Source organism: Gorilla gorilla, chromosome 3 (assembly GCF_029281585.2).
Source record: "Gorilla gorilla gorilla isolate KB3781 chromosome 3, NHGRI_mGorGor1-v2.1_pri, whole genome shotgun sequence".
Lineage (NCBI taxonomy): Eukaryota > Metazoa > Chordata > Mammalia > Primates > Hominidae > Gorilla > Gorilla gorilla.
Window position 1 is genome coordinate 203,731,495 of NC_073227.2, and position 12,517 is coordinate 203,744,011.

Here is a 12,517-nt window from a genome sequence, read left to right on the forward strand (position 1 = left end):
CCATAAATACAGACGGTAATTGTCTGAACGAAAAGAAGCAGCAAAATTAATCTCTTCCTAACCTGATGGTATCCATAAGTGTAATTTCATTGTACTCTTCCGTGAGAGACAGTCGAAATAGTCTTATTTCTGTTAACTCTAATCTTAAGAGACAGAATAGAATGTCTCTTTGCGATGTTTTCTTTTCAAGTTCCACAGTGGAGGAGGGGACACCAATATATGAATAATTCTTCTAACACAGACTTAAACATCTTTAAAAACAGATTGTTCCCTGAAATTTTGTCACCGGAGCAATAGTAGCATTCAAATGATAAGAAGCTGTAAAACAAACCCCAATTGCTATAGCAAGTATTTTTATTAATATGTTTTATACCAAATTATAAATAGCTCTGTCCACAGAAATCTGATGAATAGCCAGTTATTCTTAGAATTTTAGAGCATTTCTCTCCTTGCTTCTGTCAGTGTCATATCACACTCATAAACAAGGACACCAGAATCTACCCAAGTGTCATCCTCATAAACAGATCACATTGGCTGCATGCCAGATATCATCAGTAGGAAGTGGCAAAAATTGTTTTTTTAAATGTCATGTTAGACTGAAACAATTATAGATTTTGGATATATTAAATTATTTTAATTGTTTCCCAAATTTTCCCTCCTTGCCCATAAAAGCAGACAAGATAGGATATAAAGGTAACAGCATAAAAGCCTTAGGGAGATTGTCACAAAATATCACTCTTCGCTATCTGTCTTGAAGCACGTCACTACCGTGTTTTTGTTCAGTCTATCAATGTTTTATTGTGGTCCTTATGGTATTTCATTTTGTCCGTCCTAAGTAATCCAATATGCACAGCTATTACATTTAGTTGGAAATCCTGTCGGTCCTGTCCCATCCGTATGCAGCCTGAATCCTAATGTTTGTTAGAATAGATGCTAAGCTGCTTCACTATTTCCTGGGCTTTGCTTATTCTGTGACAAGGAATGTACTCTTGGCATAAAGTATAGTCATTAATCCTGGCCTATACTTTGTGCAATTATTTAATGCACTGTAATTTCACATGAATGTACGGCAACTCCGAGGCCAGATAAAATTAATGTTCTCTTTTTGACATCATTCATATCCTGATACCCACTTTCATGCTTTTGGAGTTTGAGGGAGTTTTTTTAAGCAACAAGGTGCTTTAAGAAGGCATGTCCTGATAAATAACCAGTAATGTTTAAAACAGATTACAAATCTAGACTAGGGGTTCTGAAATTATTTTGTTGAGATGCTTTTCCACACCATACAGTATACCTTGTTGCTTGGCTAAAGGGAAAAAATTTAAGTTAATTTTGTCTGGCCTGCAGCTATTTAGTGGATCGTTGCATATATTTCTGTCCTGCACAGGTAAGTGGTGTCTCAAGGGTCAGGCCAATCAAAGATGCCACTTGGATAAGAATTAGATTCCATAGATAACGTTGCTGTTTCTATCCATGTGCAATTACAGTATTTGTGCTGTTTATAAAGGCCTGTTCCCACTAAGTGTCCCTTATCTGTTTATTTTAGGTGCAAAAACTCAATACTCAAATCACTGGTGTTTTCCTTCTTTGTCTCGACAGAGGGTTGTCCTGGTCTGTGCAACAGCAATGGAAGATGTACCCTGGACCAAAATGGCTGGCATTGTGTGTGCCAGCCTGGATGGAGAGGAGCGGGCTGTGACGTAGCCATGGAGACTCTTTGCACAGATAGCAAGGACAATGAAGGAGGTAAGAAATACTGAGCATGAACACGAGTCTGTGCCAGAGCACAGGTTCATAAGTGACAGTGAGTACATAGATATCTGTTGCCAAAAAAAAAAAAAAACCTGATCCCCATCGATTAGATTGATTGAAAAATGTATGAGTGCTGATAGAATGATTTTGCTCTCCATTTTTCCTGAAACAAATGCAAGATTATTATCATTCAGGGAAAAGGCAAGGTAACCAAGCTACTGCATAATGTCCATTGTTCTCCGTTCCTTTTCCTGGTCCCCAGGTGACTCTTCTCCTCAACCACAGTATTTAGGGCTCTGTGAATTGGGAGCTCCAAAGCAGTATTTTAATAACTGACATTCCAAAAGATGCAAAGAATTTTCCAGCCTCTTCTGTTGAAAGGCATGGATGGAAAAAACAAAACAGTAACAGAGAACAGTCCCCTGGATGCTGTACTCTAGTGACGTTTTATCCTTAACTTGATACTCGGTTAAAAAGATGGTGAGATTCCACCCAGTTGAAGCCCTTGGTTAAGAATAATTATTTTCCCCGTTGACCTCAGCCTCCATGTACTGTATTTTAATTTCAGGGAATAGAGTGAGAGTTGGTGATTTCCTCTCCAGTGATGGAATAGTTGGCCCTGATAGCTGTTTTGTTTTGTTTTTTGTTTTTTGAGATAGAGTTTCACTCTTGTTGCCCAGGCTGGAGTGCAGTGGCACGATCTCAGCTCACCGCAGCCTCCACCTCCCGGGTTCAAGTGATTCTCCTGCCTCAGCCCCCCGAGTAGCTGGGATTACAGGCATGCGCCACCACACCTGGCTAATTTTGTATTTTTAGGAGAGACAGGGTTTCTCCATGTTGGTCAGGCTGGTCCCAAACTCCCGACCTCAGGTGATACGCCCACCTCGGCCTCCAAAGTGCTGGGATTACAGGCGTGAGCCACCGCACCCAGCCAGCTGTTCAGTTTTGACATAGCTTTAGCGCTGCATTTTTAGGAGGGCTATAGTTCGTATCCGGGCCTCTGTGGACACTTGCCATGTGTGTTAGGTTGTGTTTCCCTACCACTCCACCAGCCCCAGCCATTCTCCCTGCTCTTTTTGAGACTGTGCACATGGATGATAAAGCATTGGCTAGAGTGTAGGTTTTGGAGCAGACAGATCTTCACTGAACCATGTAGTAATCATGTGACCTCAGACAAAATCTGTAATCACTTTAACCTCAATTGCCACATCTATAAAATAGGAATAAAAGAGTTTTTGAAAGGATTAAGTGAGAAAATGCATGTGAAGTGTGTAGCATATTGCCAGGCACAGAGCCTGCTCTAAGTAGCAGCTATTATTATCCAGTTTCCCTTTTTTGCTTTCAAAAGTGCTCATCTTGACTAAGTGAACTTCATAGAAGGTTCTCAGAGAAGATTGAATAGCCTTTGCCTTTCTATACCTATAGAGGGCCTCAACTACTATTCTGTAGGAAACAGAGCGACCAGAACCAACCCCTCAACCTCCCTTCCAACCCAAAACACACACACTCACACACACACACACACAGAGACACACATACAAGCAAGCCTGGGCCGACAGTCATTCTCAAAGCAAATGTTATTTGTGTCTTATCCTTCCGACAAGGTGCTGCAATTCTCTCCTTTAGTTTCTAGCAGACTGTTCACTGTTTTCTCTTAACTTGGACAGTCAAGAAACTTGAGCCACAAATTCTGAGCTAAAGCCTTTCCTTCCTGCTCCTGATAGATTTAGGTGGCCCCTAGCCTTCACAGCTTTTCCTGCTTAATAATACCTTGTTGCCCCTGACTCCTCTTAACCATGTGCTTTATAGACATGGCAGCATTAATCCTCTCAAAACCACAGTACAGATGGCACCTCTCTTAGTTACTTTCCCCCAAAGAACCCCCTACTCCAATGTTGCTATTGCCTAGGGAGGAAGGAGAGCTTCTCTTTCTCCTTGATCATATAGTTCAGATTTTGCTTCTAAGAGAAGATTGCATTGAGGAGTTTACAGAGTCTCTCAGAGGGAAGCGGGCTGCAGGACCAAGTCTGCAGAGACACTGCCGAGTAATTTAGGGGCTAATCAACTCTTTAGTAGTATTATCAGCTAAAGAGGTTTTTCCTTTTCCTCAAAATTTATCAACTGTGAATTGGCCTCATTCCCCTTTGTTTATTCTGATTAGCGTGAAACTATGCTATCTCTAGGCTCCCCTCTCGGAGGGGAAATCTGAGCTGACAGAAGACCTCCTGTGGATTCTCTGCTTATCTCACATAATTTGTATTCCTGCCTCTAACCTAATTTTGCTGATCTTTTAAGAAGGAATCTCAGTGCCAGCCTTCTTATGCCCTGAGATTGTAACCTGGATGCTTTATAACCTAAGCCAGTGGGTTCTTTGAACTTAAGCATAAGCTACATGTATAAAGATGGTATTTTCCACACCAAACCCCAAATCAAAACACGAAAGATGGCAATGAAGGATGTCAATTATATGAAGACAGTCGAACAGAATGTTTAAGAACTATAAATCTACTCCTTATTTAGGACTAGACTGGATTTTATTAGACTGAAATTCTAGGATATATGGTGACTGATTGTAGTGTTATAGATCCATTGTCTAAGTTTAGTTATCAAAATGATGACTTATCCAGAGAGTAGCTAAGTAAGTTGATTTAGCATATTAAGGAACTCAGGAGGAAGAGAGGGTGAAGAGCCCAATGTGGCCCTAGTCAGCAATTGAACACTCCCAATAAATAGCTACTATAGTTTGAGCAATTTTGTAGAACACAGTGTTTGTAAAAGAAGAGCAAAGGAAGTTGCGTACCATTCCCAGAACTAAAGAAGAAGTATCAAAAAATTTTAGAAGAGACATCCATCATATAGGGAGATCTTGAAATATCTTCTTAGGCCAAGCATCTTCCTTCCCCTGCAAAATTTATTTTACTTCACCCAGTCAAGTTTGCCCCATCACCACTGTTGAATGCTAAAGAGTTTAAACATCTGAATCTCACTAAATAGGTGTTCCTCCTTGCCTTCATCTATGTCTGTCCCCCTTTATCTCTAAAAAGCTGCTTTAGAAGGGAATTCCTTATGAGGAATAGGAAGAACGTAGATGGGAGCGACTTATCTTCAGCCACCCTTTTAACACCTGTGCTGCTTTGCAGTAGGCCCTTGTTTCCTTTCAGACAAACAGCTGTCATGTACACTGGGTAACTGTAGCTTTTCAGAGCTAAGGGCAATCTGTTACCTGTAATAAGGGCCCTGACAAAGGTCTCCACTCTCTATGAAATCAGTAGGGTATCCCCCTCATCTGCTTCTCAAATCCAGCTCCAGGTACGAAATAGAGGCTTTGGGAGCAGATCCTTTTGACAAAGGCAAGCAATGGATTACTAGATTCTTAAATCACACAGTGGAAATCAGAAACAATGCTCACTGGACCAGATAATTGTGGATAACATCCCCGATGGGGCATGTAGACACTTTGGGAGCAACTAGTTGCTGTCCTGTCCTAATTGAGAAAGCTTTTAGAGCAAATGATCACCAGTACCTCACATGGCTTATAAATCTTTCTTCTTCAACTCCAACTTTACTTATAAAGAAAACAATCCTGTGAATTGAGCATTTGTTGCTCATATCCCAAAACACTGTGATCATGAAGTTGCTGAGTCCAGAGAATAGGAAGGTGAAGAGATGGGAGCTGCTCACTCCTGAAGGAAGTGCGATCTGGAGTGAGGGTTAAGACAGTGACTGTTAACCACAGTCTTCGGTTCCTCAAGTACCTCTTTTCACCAGCCATTTGCATTGAAGTCTGCCCTGTCTCACAGTGAACCCTACCACAGACTTCCACTCCCCCTCAACAGGAAAACCTTCTCCTTTTTGAAGGTTCTACTTGACCATTCTGACCAGGAAAGACCCTGGTCGCACATGTGAGAAGTTCAACTCAAACATTATTACACGTAAAAAAAAATTATTAGCTTATATAACTGAAAAATTCAGATAGAGTTGCACCCAGGTGTTCAAATGATGACACCAGAAACTTAGGTATATTCATCTGTTAACTCTGCTTTCTTCTACCTTAGAATCATTCTCAGGCCATCTCCTCCCCAAAAAGGCCACCACCAGCTCTGAGTTTACATTTCACTTCCTAATAACTCCACCACAAAGAACACACACCTTTCTTCATGGTTGTGTGTGGCCTGGGCCTGAGCCTGAGCCTCACTCTCGTTGGTCTGAATTAGGTCACCTGCCCAAAGGAAAACTGAAGTGCTGTCACCAGAAGAAAGGGGCTTGGATGCTGGGCAGGCAGAAAAACAGTCTACTATGGGAATAAGAATAGCTCTCCATAGCATTCAGCTTTAGTACAGTCAGACCATGTACTGCAATAACTAGTTCATATGCTCATGGACTGTCACTTTCAGAAGGAATCTTCTCTCTGTCTCCTCCTTCCTTGCCAAAGTATAGCCTTTTGACTTGACAAGAATACCAGTGCTGAACCTCTGATGTGCTTTTTAGTGCCCAAGATTAGCAAGGCAGCTATCTAATTCTCCCCATATACTTTTAAAAGCATCATTGCTTTTATTTAGCCTGCTGCGAAGACTCATTCAGCAAGGGGTTGCTTGACTTTAAATAGCTCTCCAAATGATGGTCTCACTATGCAAGCACCAAAAGGCAATAGCTTGCCAAAGATAATTCTATCTCTATGGAAACTTAAGATACTTTTTAACAAGATGATTCCTCCACAATGCATTGTCCCTGGCAGTCGTTACCAAGCTCCCATCTTCTCCCGAGGGAGATCTAGTCAGTTCCCTTTGACACCTTGCGTCCCTGTCTGGTCCTCCAGTGGCCAGCTCCCCTGTGGGTACCTGAGGCATGAGACTCAAGCCCTGTCCTGGAGACTGGCTGGTTGAGGGCACAAGAATGACTTTAAAAGATACATACTAAACTTTGTGCAAGAATGGTGGAATACCAAAGCATAACTCCTGCCAAGAATAATACATATTACCAGTAAAATAGAGTTCTTTTTTTTTTCTTTTTTTTTTTTTTTTGAGATGGAGTCTCGCTCTGTCTCCCAGGCTGCAGTGCAATGGCGTGGTCTCGGCTCACTGCAACCTCCGCCTGCCGGGTTCAAGTGATTCTCCTGCCTCAGCCTCCCGAGTAGCTGGGACTATAGGCGCCCACCACCACGCCCAGCTAATTTTTGTATTTTTAGTAGAGACGGGGTTCACCATGTTGGCCAGGATGGTCTCGAACTCCTGACCTTGTGATCTGCCCCCCTCGGCCTCCCAAAGTGCTGGGATTACAGGCATGAACCACTGCGCCTGGCCTAAAGCTATCTTTTATCCTTTAGAATTATTACTTTTTTGGGGGTATATCAGGAAGATGTACCTAAAACAGGCCATTTTTTCAAGCCTCTAGGGGCTGATTACAGTTGAGAAGAAAGCACAAGTCAACTGAGGTTATTCAGAAATGAGAAAGATAGAAATAACAAATAAATAATTAGATAAATAAGCAAAAGAAGCAGAAATACAATTCGAACTGCAAGAAAGCTGGGTGCAGTGGCTCATACCTGTAATCCTGTCATTTAGGGAGGCTGAGGTAGTTGGATTACTTGAGCCCAGGAGTTTGATATCAGCCTGGCCAGCGTAGCAAGACCCCATCTCTACAAAAAATATAAAAATCAGGCAGGCGTGGTGGCACACGCCTGTAGTCCCAGCTACTCAGGAGGCTGAGGTGGGAGGATCACCTGAGCCTGGGGAGGTCAAGGCTGCAGTGAGCCATGATCGCGCCACTGCACTCCAGGCTGGGTAAAAGAGTGAGACCCTGTCTCACACACACACACAAAAACAAACTGCAAGAAAAAGTAGGAATGTGCTATCACTAGAAAAGGGGAGTGAAGGATTGAAAACAAATGGATGAAATATTAATATAAACATGAGAATGAGTATAATGAATGGAGAGATCTATATTTGTAGATTACTAAATGAAAATAAGGAAATGTTTGAAAATAGAATTTTTAAAAATCTAGCAAGAAGGTGGGACTATTATGTTCTCTAAAAACAGATTTAAAAATAAAAATAATGAAATGGCAGGAAACAGCACTGGAAAGGAAGCGGGGGAGAGGGAGTTAAAAAAAAAAGAAAAAATTACAAGAGATCACAAGTATTTCCCAAAATGAATCCAGATATTATCAGACATAGAGTGGTGCTTACAGTCTCAGAGCATTACCGTGTATTATTCAGGTAGATGATGGTTTGGGGGGAAATTACTATTAATTTGAAAGACTCTACTGGATCCTACCTAAAGTAAGGAGATTCAGGTTACTCTGAACCCTTTAGCTATCCACAGAATTTTAGAGGATGGTGAATCCCATTCTGGGGGAAGAACATCCAGCTTGTGCCCTATAAAGCAGAGGACTTCAGTAGCTTCCTGCTAGGACTCAAGGAACATAAGGTTTAACCACTGCATCTTAATGGGTTTTAGAAGAAGAGGAAAATCAGAGCCACACGGGTTGGTACTAAAAGTCTCCCCTCTTTTTTTTTTTGAGACAGAGTCTTGCTGTTGTTGCCCAGGCTGGAGTGCAATAGCATAGTCTTAGCTCACTGCAACCTCTGCGTCCTGGGTTCAAGCAATTCTCCTGCCTCAGCCTCCCGAGTAGCTGGAATTACAGGCGCTTGCCACCAGGCCCGTCTAATTTTTGTATTTTTAGTAGAGACAAGGTTTCACCACATTGGCCAAGCTAGCCTCGAACTCCTGACCTCAGGTGATCCACCCACCTCAGCCTGCCAAAGAGCTGGGATTACAGGCGTGAGCCACCACGCCCGGCCTAAAAGTCTCCCCTCTCTTTTACACCCGTGCCCAGCAGCTGCCACCTGAAGCTTAAGAATGTGGACGTGGGCACTGTGTGGCATCTCTTTAGAAACAGGCCCCTGGGCTACATGTCTTTCCATGTTAAGAACCCCTGCATTAAGGTAAGGGGTTTTATTAGTAGTCATGGTACACAGGTACTACACTGTCATTGTCAGAAGAGTTAGCCACCATCAGTAACTTCGTGGGCATCTCAGTGAATTCATATGCACATTTATGTTATTAAACTTAAATAAATACTATTCTAAATTTGATTCTTCCAAGGACGATATCTTAGAGATTTTTTTCATGCCCGTACACATAGGCCCATCTCATTCTTTACAACAGAAACCTGATGTACTAATTAATTTCACCACTGCTACACTGACGATAATTTAATTGTTTCTAATTTTTTTGCCCTTAGTATAGAGACAAATCTGTAGTGAATTTGTGTGTGTGTGTGTGAGTGTGTATCTGCATATGAATCTTTGTGTAAATGTACAAATATTTCTTTAGGATGGATTTTTAGAGGTGAACTGGTTCAAAAGGTATTTTAATTTTTAATTTTGATAGCTACTGCTCAATTGCTTTGCAACACTTCCATCAGTCTGAAGGTGTTCATAGTCTATCTGTAATTATTGTAAGTAAACAAAAATGTTCAACAAAATGAAAAATATCAATTTTGTCTGATGAAAATGACCCCATTTTTATCATTTTAATTTGCATTTTCCTAATTACTAGTTAGATTGATGATCTTTATATTTATTTCTTTTTTTTGCTAATTGCTTATTTATTTCCCTTGTTTTTTTCTATTGAGCTGCTTGATATTTTCTTTTTAACTCTTAGGACTTCATTATATATTCTACTTATTCTTTGTTAGGTGTGTTGCAAATATTTTATCCCAGGTTTTCACTTATCTTTTAACTTTGTAATTTATGGTGCATGCAGAAGCTTTCAGTTGATATGACATAAATTTGTCTGAGGTTTATCTTTATAGTCGTGACTTCTGGGTTACGTGTCTTCTGAGATTAGACATAGTGTTACAGGATTTCATATAATTTCTTCTAATACTTTTTATAATTCCGTGGATTGCTTAATATTCAGTTAATCAAGAACATTTCTAAGTACCTATTGGAGTAAAAAAGAAATAGGAATTCAAGGATTAGCATAGTGTCTGAGGGTAGGGAAAGCATGATAGAAAAAAGCAGGGCATCTCTCATGTGCTTCTAAACCTTTTCAACTGTTTAGAATTCACAATCTTTAGGAACTTAATTCATTTTTTCCTTCATTTAGCAAATGTATTAAATGCCTACTTGGCACCAGTGAGTGTGCAAGGCTCTGGGGATACGATAGTAGGGATGGATAGTGAACTAGATGAGCCCTCAAGGAGCTTAATGAGACAGTTGTCTGAGATGATTGCTGAAGGAATTGAGGGCTATGTGGAGAAGTAAGAGAGAAGCTTAGAGATCTCCGGGCAAAGGAAACGATTGTGGTGAAAGGTCTTATAAGCCATGTTAAGGAGTTGTGACTTTACTCAGAAGGCAATGGAGACCAAGTAAAGGAAGCATTTTAGCCAGAGAAGTGAGATAATCAGATTTGGTTTCTCTAAGGGTACTCTGGCTAACATGTAGAGAATGGATAGCTGGGGCAAGACTGGAACCTGGGAAGACACACTGTTGTTAAGAATTTGTCAAGAGAGGACCATGGTGGCCTGATGGGTAGTTTCAGGGAAAGAGAAAGAAATAGACTAATTCAAGAGAGATTTGAGATGAAGAAAAGAAGCAACTGGTGATTGATTAGGTGCCGGAAAAAGGAAGAGACGAGGAGTCCAGGATAACGTTCAGGTTTCTATGAGAAGCTGAGCGGGGTGGATGGTGGAACCATTCATTGAAATAGGAAATTGAGCAGCAGCATATTTGGAGGGGAAGATCATATACAGACATGTTAAATCATATTACACATGTTCAGTTTTAGATGCCTGTGCAATATCCAAGCCAGATATCTAGAAGGCAATTTGTGGCTTTGTAGTTCAGGAGAATGACCAGCCTGGAGTCATTAGCATTGAAATGATGTGAACATGAGGTCCAAAGCCACCAGGAGAGCGCTGATGTAGACAACCAAGAATGTGTGGAAAACCTAGCATGATCCCAATCCAGAAATGAATGCATATTTCAGTTTGTTTCATGCATATTACAGAATGTGACTGAAAAGAATAACAAAAGTTACACCTGTATACTTTTAAAATTCTGAATTCCACAAATAAAATATTACATGGGAATTTCTAATTCGGACTTGAAACTTGGAAGTTGAGGGGTGGGGGCGAAGTACCAAATACTGTGGGGAAGGACAGTGGGTATCAATTATCTTTTGAGTAAAAAAGAAAATTCATGACTTTTTATCCAGTCTGTAAACCAAGGTTTTGAAAAACAAATAACAATATCCATAGCTCCTTGAAAGAAGAAAGTGAGAGTATTGACAAGCAGCATAAAGCCAGCATAGAAGGTAACCCAGGAAAAGACCTGTAGTCAAGAGTTTTAATAATCCAACAAAATGTGTATTGTTTAAATTTGCCAGAAAAAAAAGAATCAAGAGTGATGTGTAAAGTATAATAGGAAATATGACAGGATAGAGACCTTGAAGCAGGACCAGGGATTGGCAAACAGTGGCCTCTGAGCCAAAGCCTGATTTTCTTAATAGTTTTATTGGAACACATTCATGCCCATTCATTGACATATTGAAGGCAGAGTTGAACAGTCGCCATAGAGACTATATGGCCCACAAACCTGAACGTATTTACTCTTTGGCTTTACAAAATAACTTTGCCAGCCACTGTAAAAGACCAGTGAAAATGCCCAAAGAAAGACAAGAGCATGTTTAAAAATAATGGACAGAAAAGCTAACGAGAGCAATAATATTACAGACTGAGCGGAGGGAAGCATAAACAGTATGATCTACTTTACATCAGAGTACCACGTAGACTGCAAAGCCTAAACAGAAGAAAGACAGGCTCTTAACTGATCACTGCAGTTATTATTCAGCGTGTTTTGAGCATTTCTGATTTATGTAGATTTTTATGATTAATGCTATTAGATATGGCTTCTATACCAATATAAATTTAAGCCAACCTAATATTCCTGAAACTAAAATGGAATCTCGATGATTTTTGAGAAGCTATTCCACAAAGACAATTTTACTACACTATACATTTGGGCAAGTGGGTAATCAACTTAGTTAATACTAGATAACCTTAGCTGCCGTATAAATACAGACCAAAAAATGAAAAATGTTTTCTCAAGTTATAGGAAGCCAGATTCATAACCATCCGTCACTTGCTTGGGCAAGTTACTGATAAACTCTGCAGAAAAATAACAAACAGTGTGTCCCTGCACCTTGGCTGTTGAAAATGAGATCTTTCTCTGATTGATGTTAGCAGAGAGGCTTGTAAAAATGCATTTCCAACTGATTAGTTCAGAAGGTGTCAATCTCATGCAGTTTTATGACCTGCAGACTACATGCCAGATGTACATTTGCTTTTTATAAACTAACAAAGATGAATGACTAAATTTGAGCATTTCTCTTTGGCAACTGTACCGTCTATTGCCTAAGGGAAGACACTGGGAGCATTATGGCAGGGGAGAAGAGGGTAAGGAGCACTTAACCCTTAACTTACCAGATTAATGGAGAAAAATATAATATTTGGAAATACCTTTCCTATTGAATCATTTCTACTTTTGTTGAAGAATGACTGCAAGGGAAAACCTACAAGAATATCAGATATTTGTGTTGTTATTCTCCCAAGCATGTGTACCCATTCTAAATCCATCAAGTAAGAACTAAAGGTACTATATCATAAAACACATTTGAAAGATTCGTCATAAACATCAAACATATAACTATGAATTGGGATGGAAAGGTTGTGGTTTTAAAAAAATTTTTTGTTTGTTTG

At 40.2% G+C, this 12,517-nt stretch overlaps 1 protein-coding gene across 24 annotated transcripts in view; it reads left to right on the forward strand.

The window, feature by feature from the left end:
• TENM3 (teneurin transmembrane protein 3) overlaps positions 1–12,517 on the forward strand; it is a 652,872-nt gene that overhangs the window by 568,652 nt on the left and 71,703 nt on the right. For all 24 annotated transcript variants that reach the window (XM_055385113.2, XM_055385106.2, XM_055385110.2 and 21 more), the window contains one exon: positions 1,600–1,746. In XM_055385113.2, the coding sequence (XP_055241088.2) occupies positions 1,600–1,746 (147 nt within the window). The remainder of the gene's footprint in view (positions 1–1,599; positions 1,747–12,517) is intronic.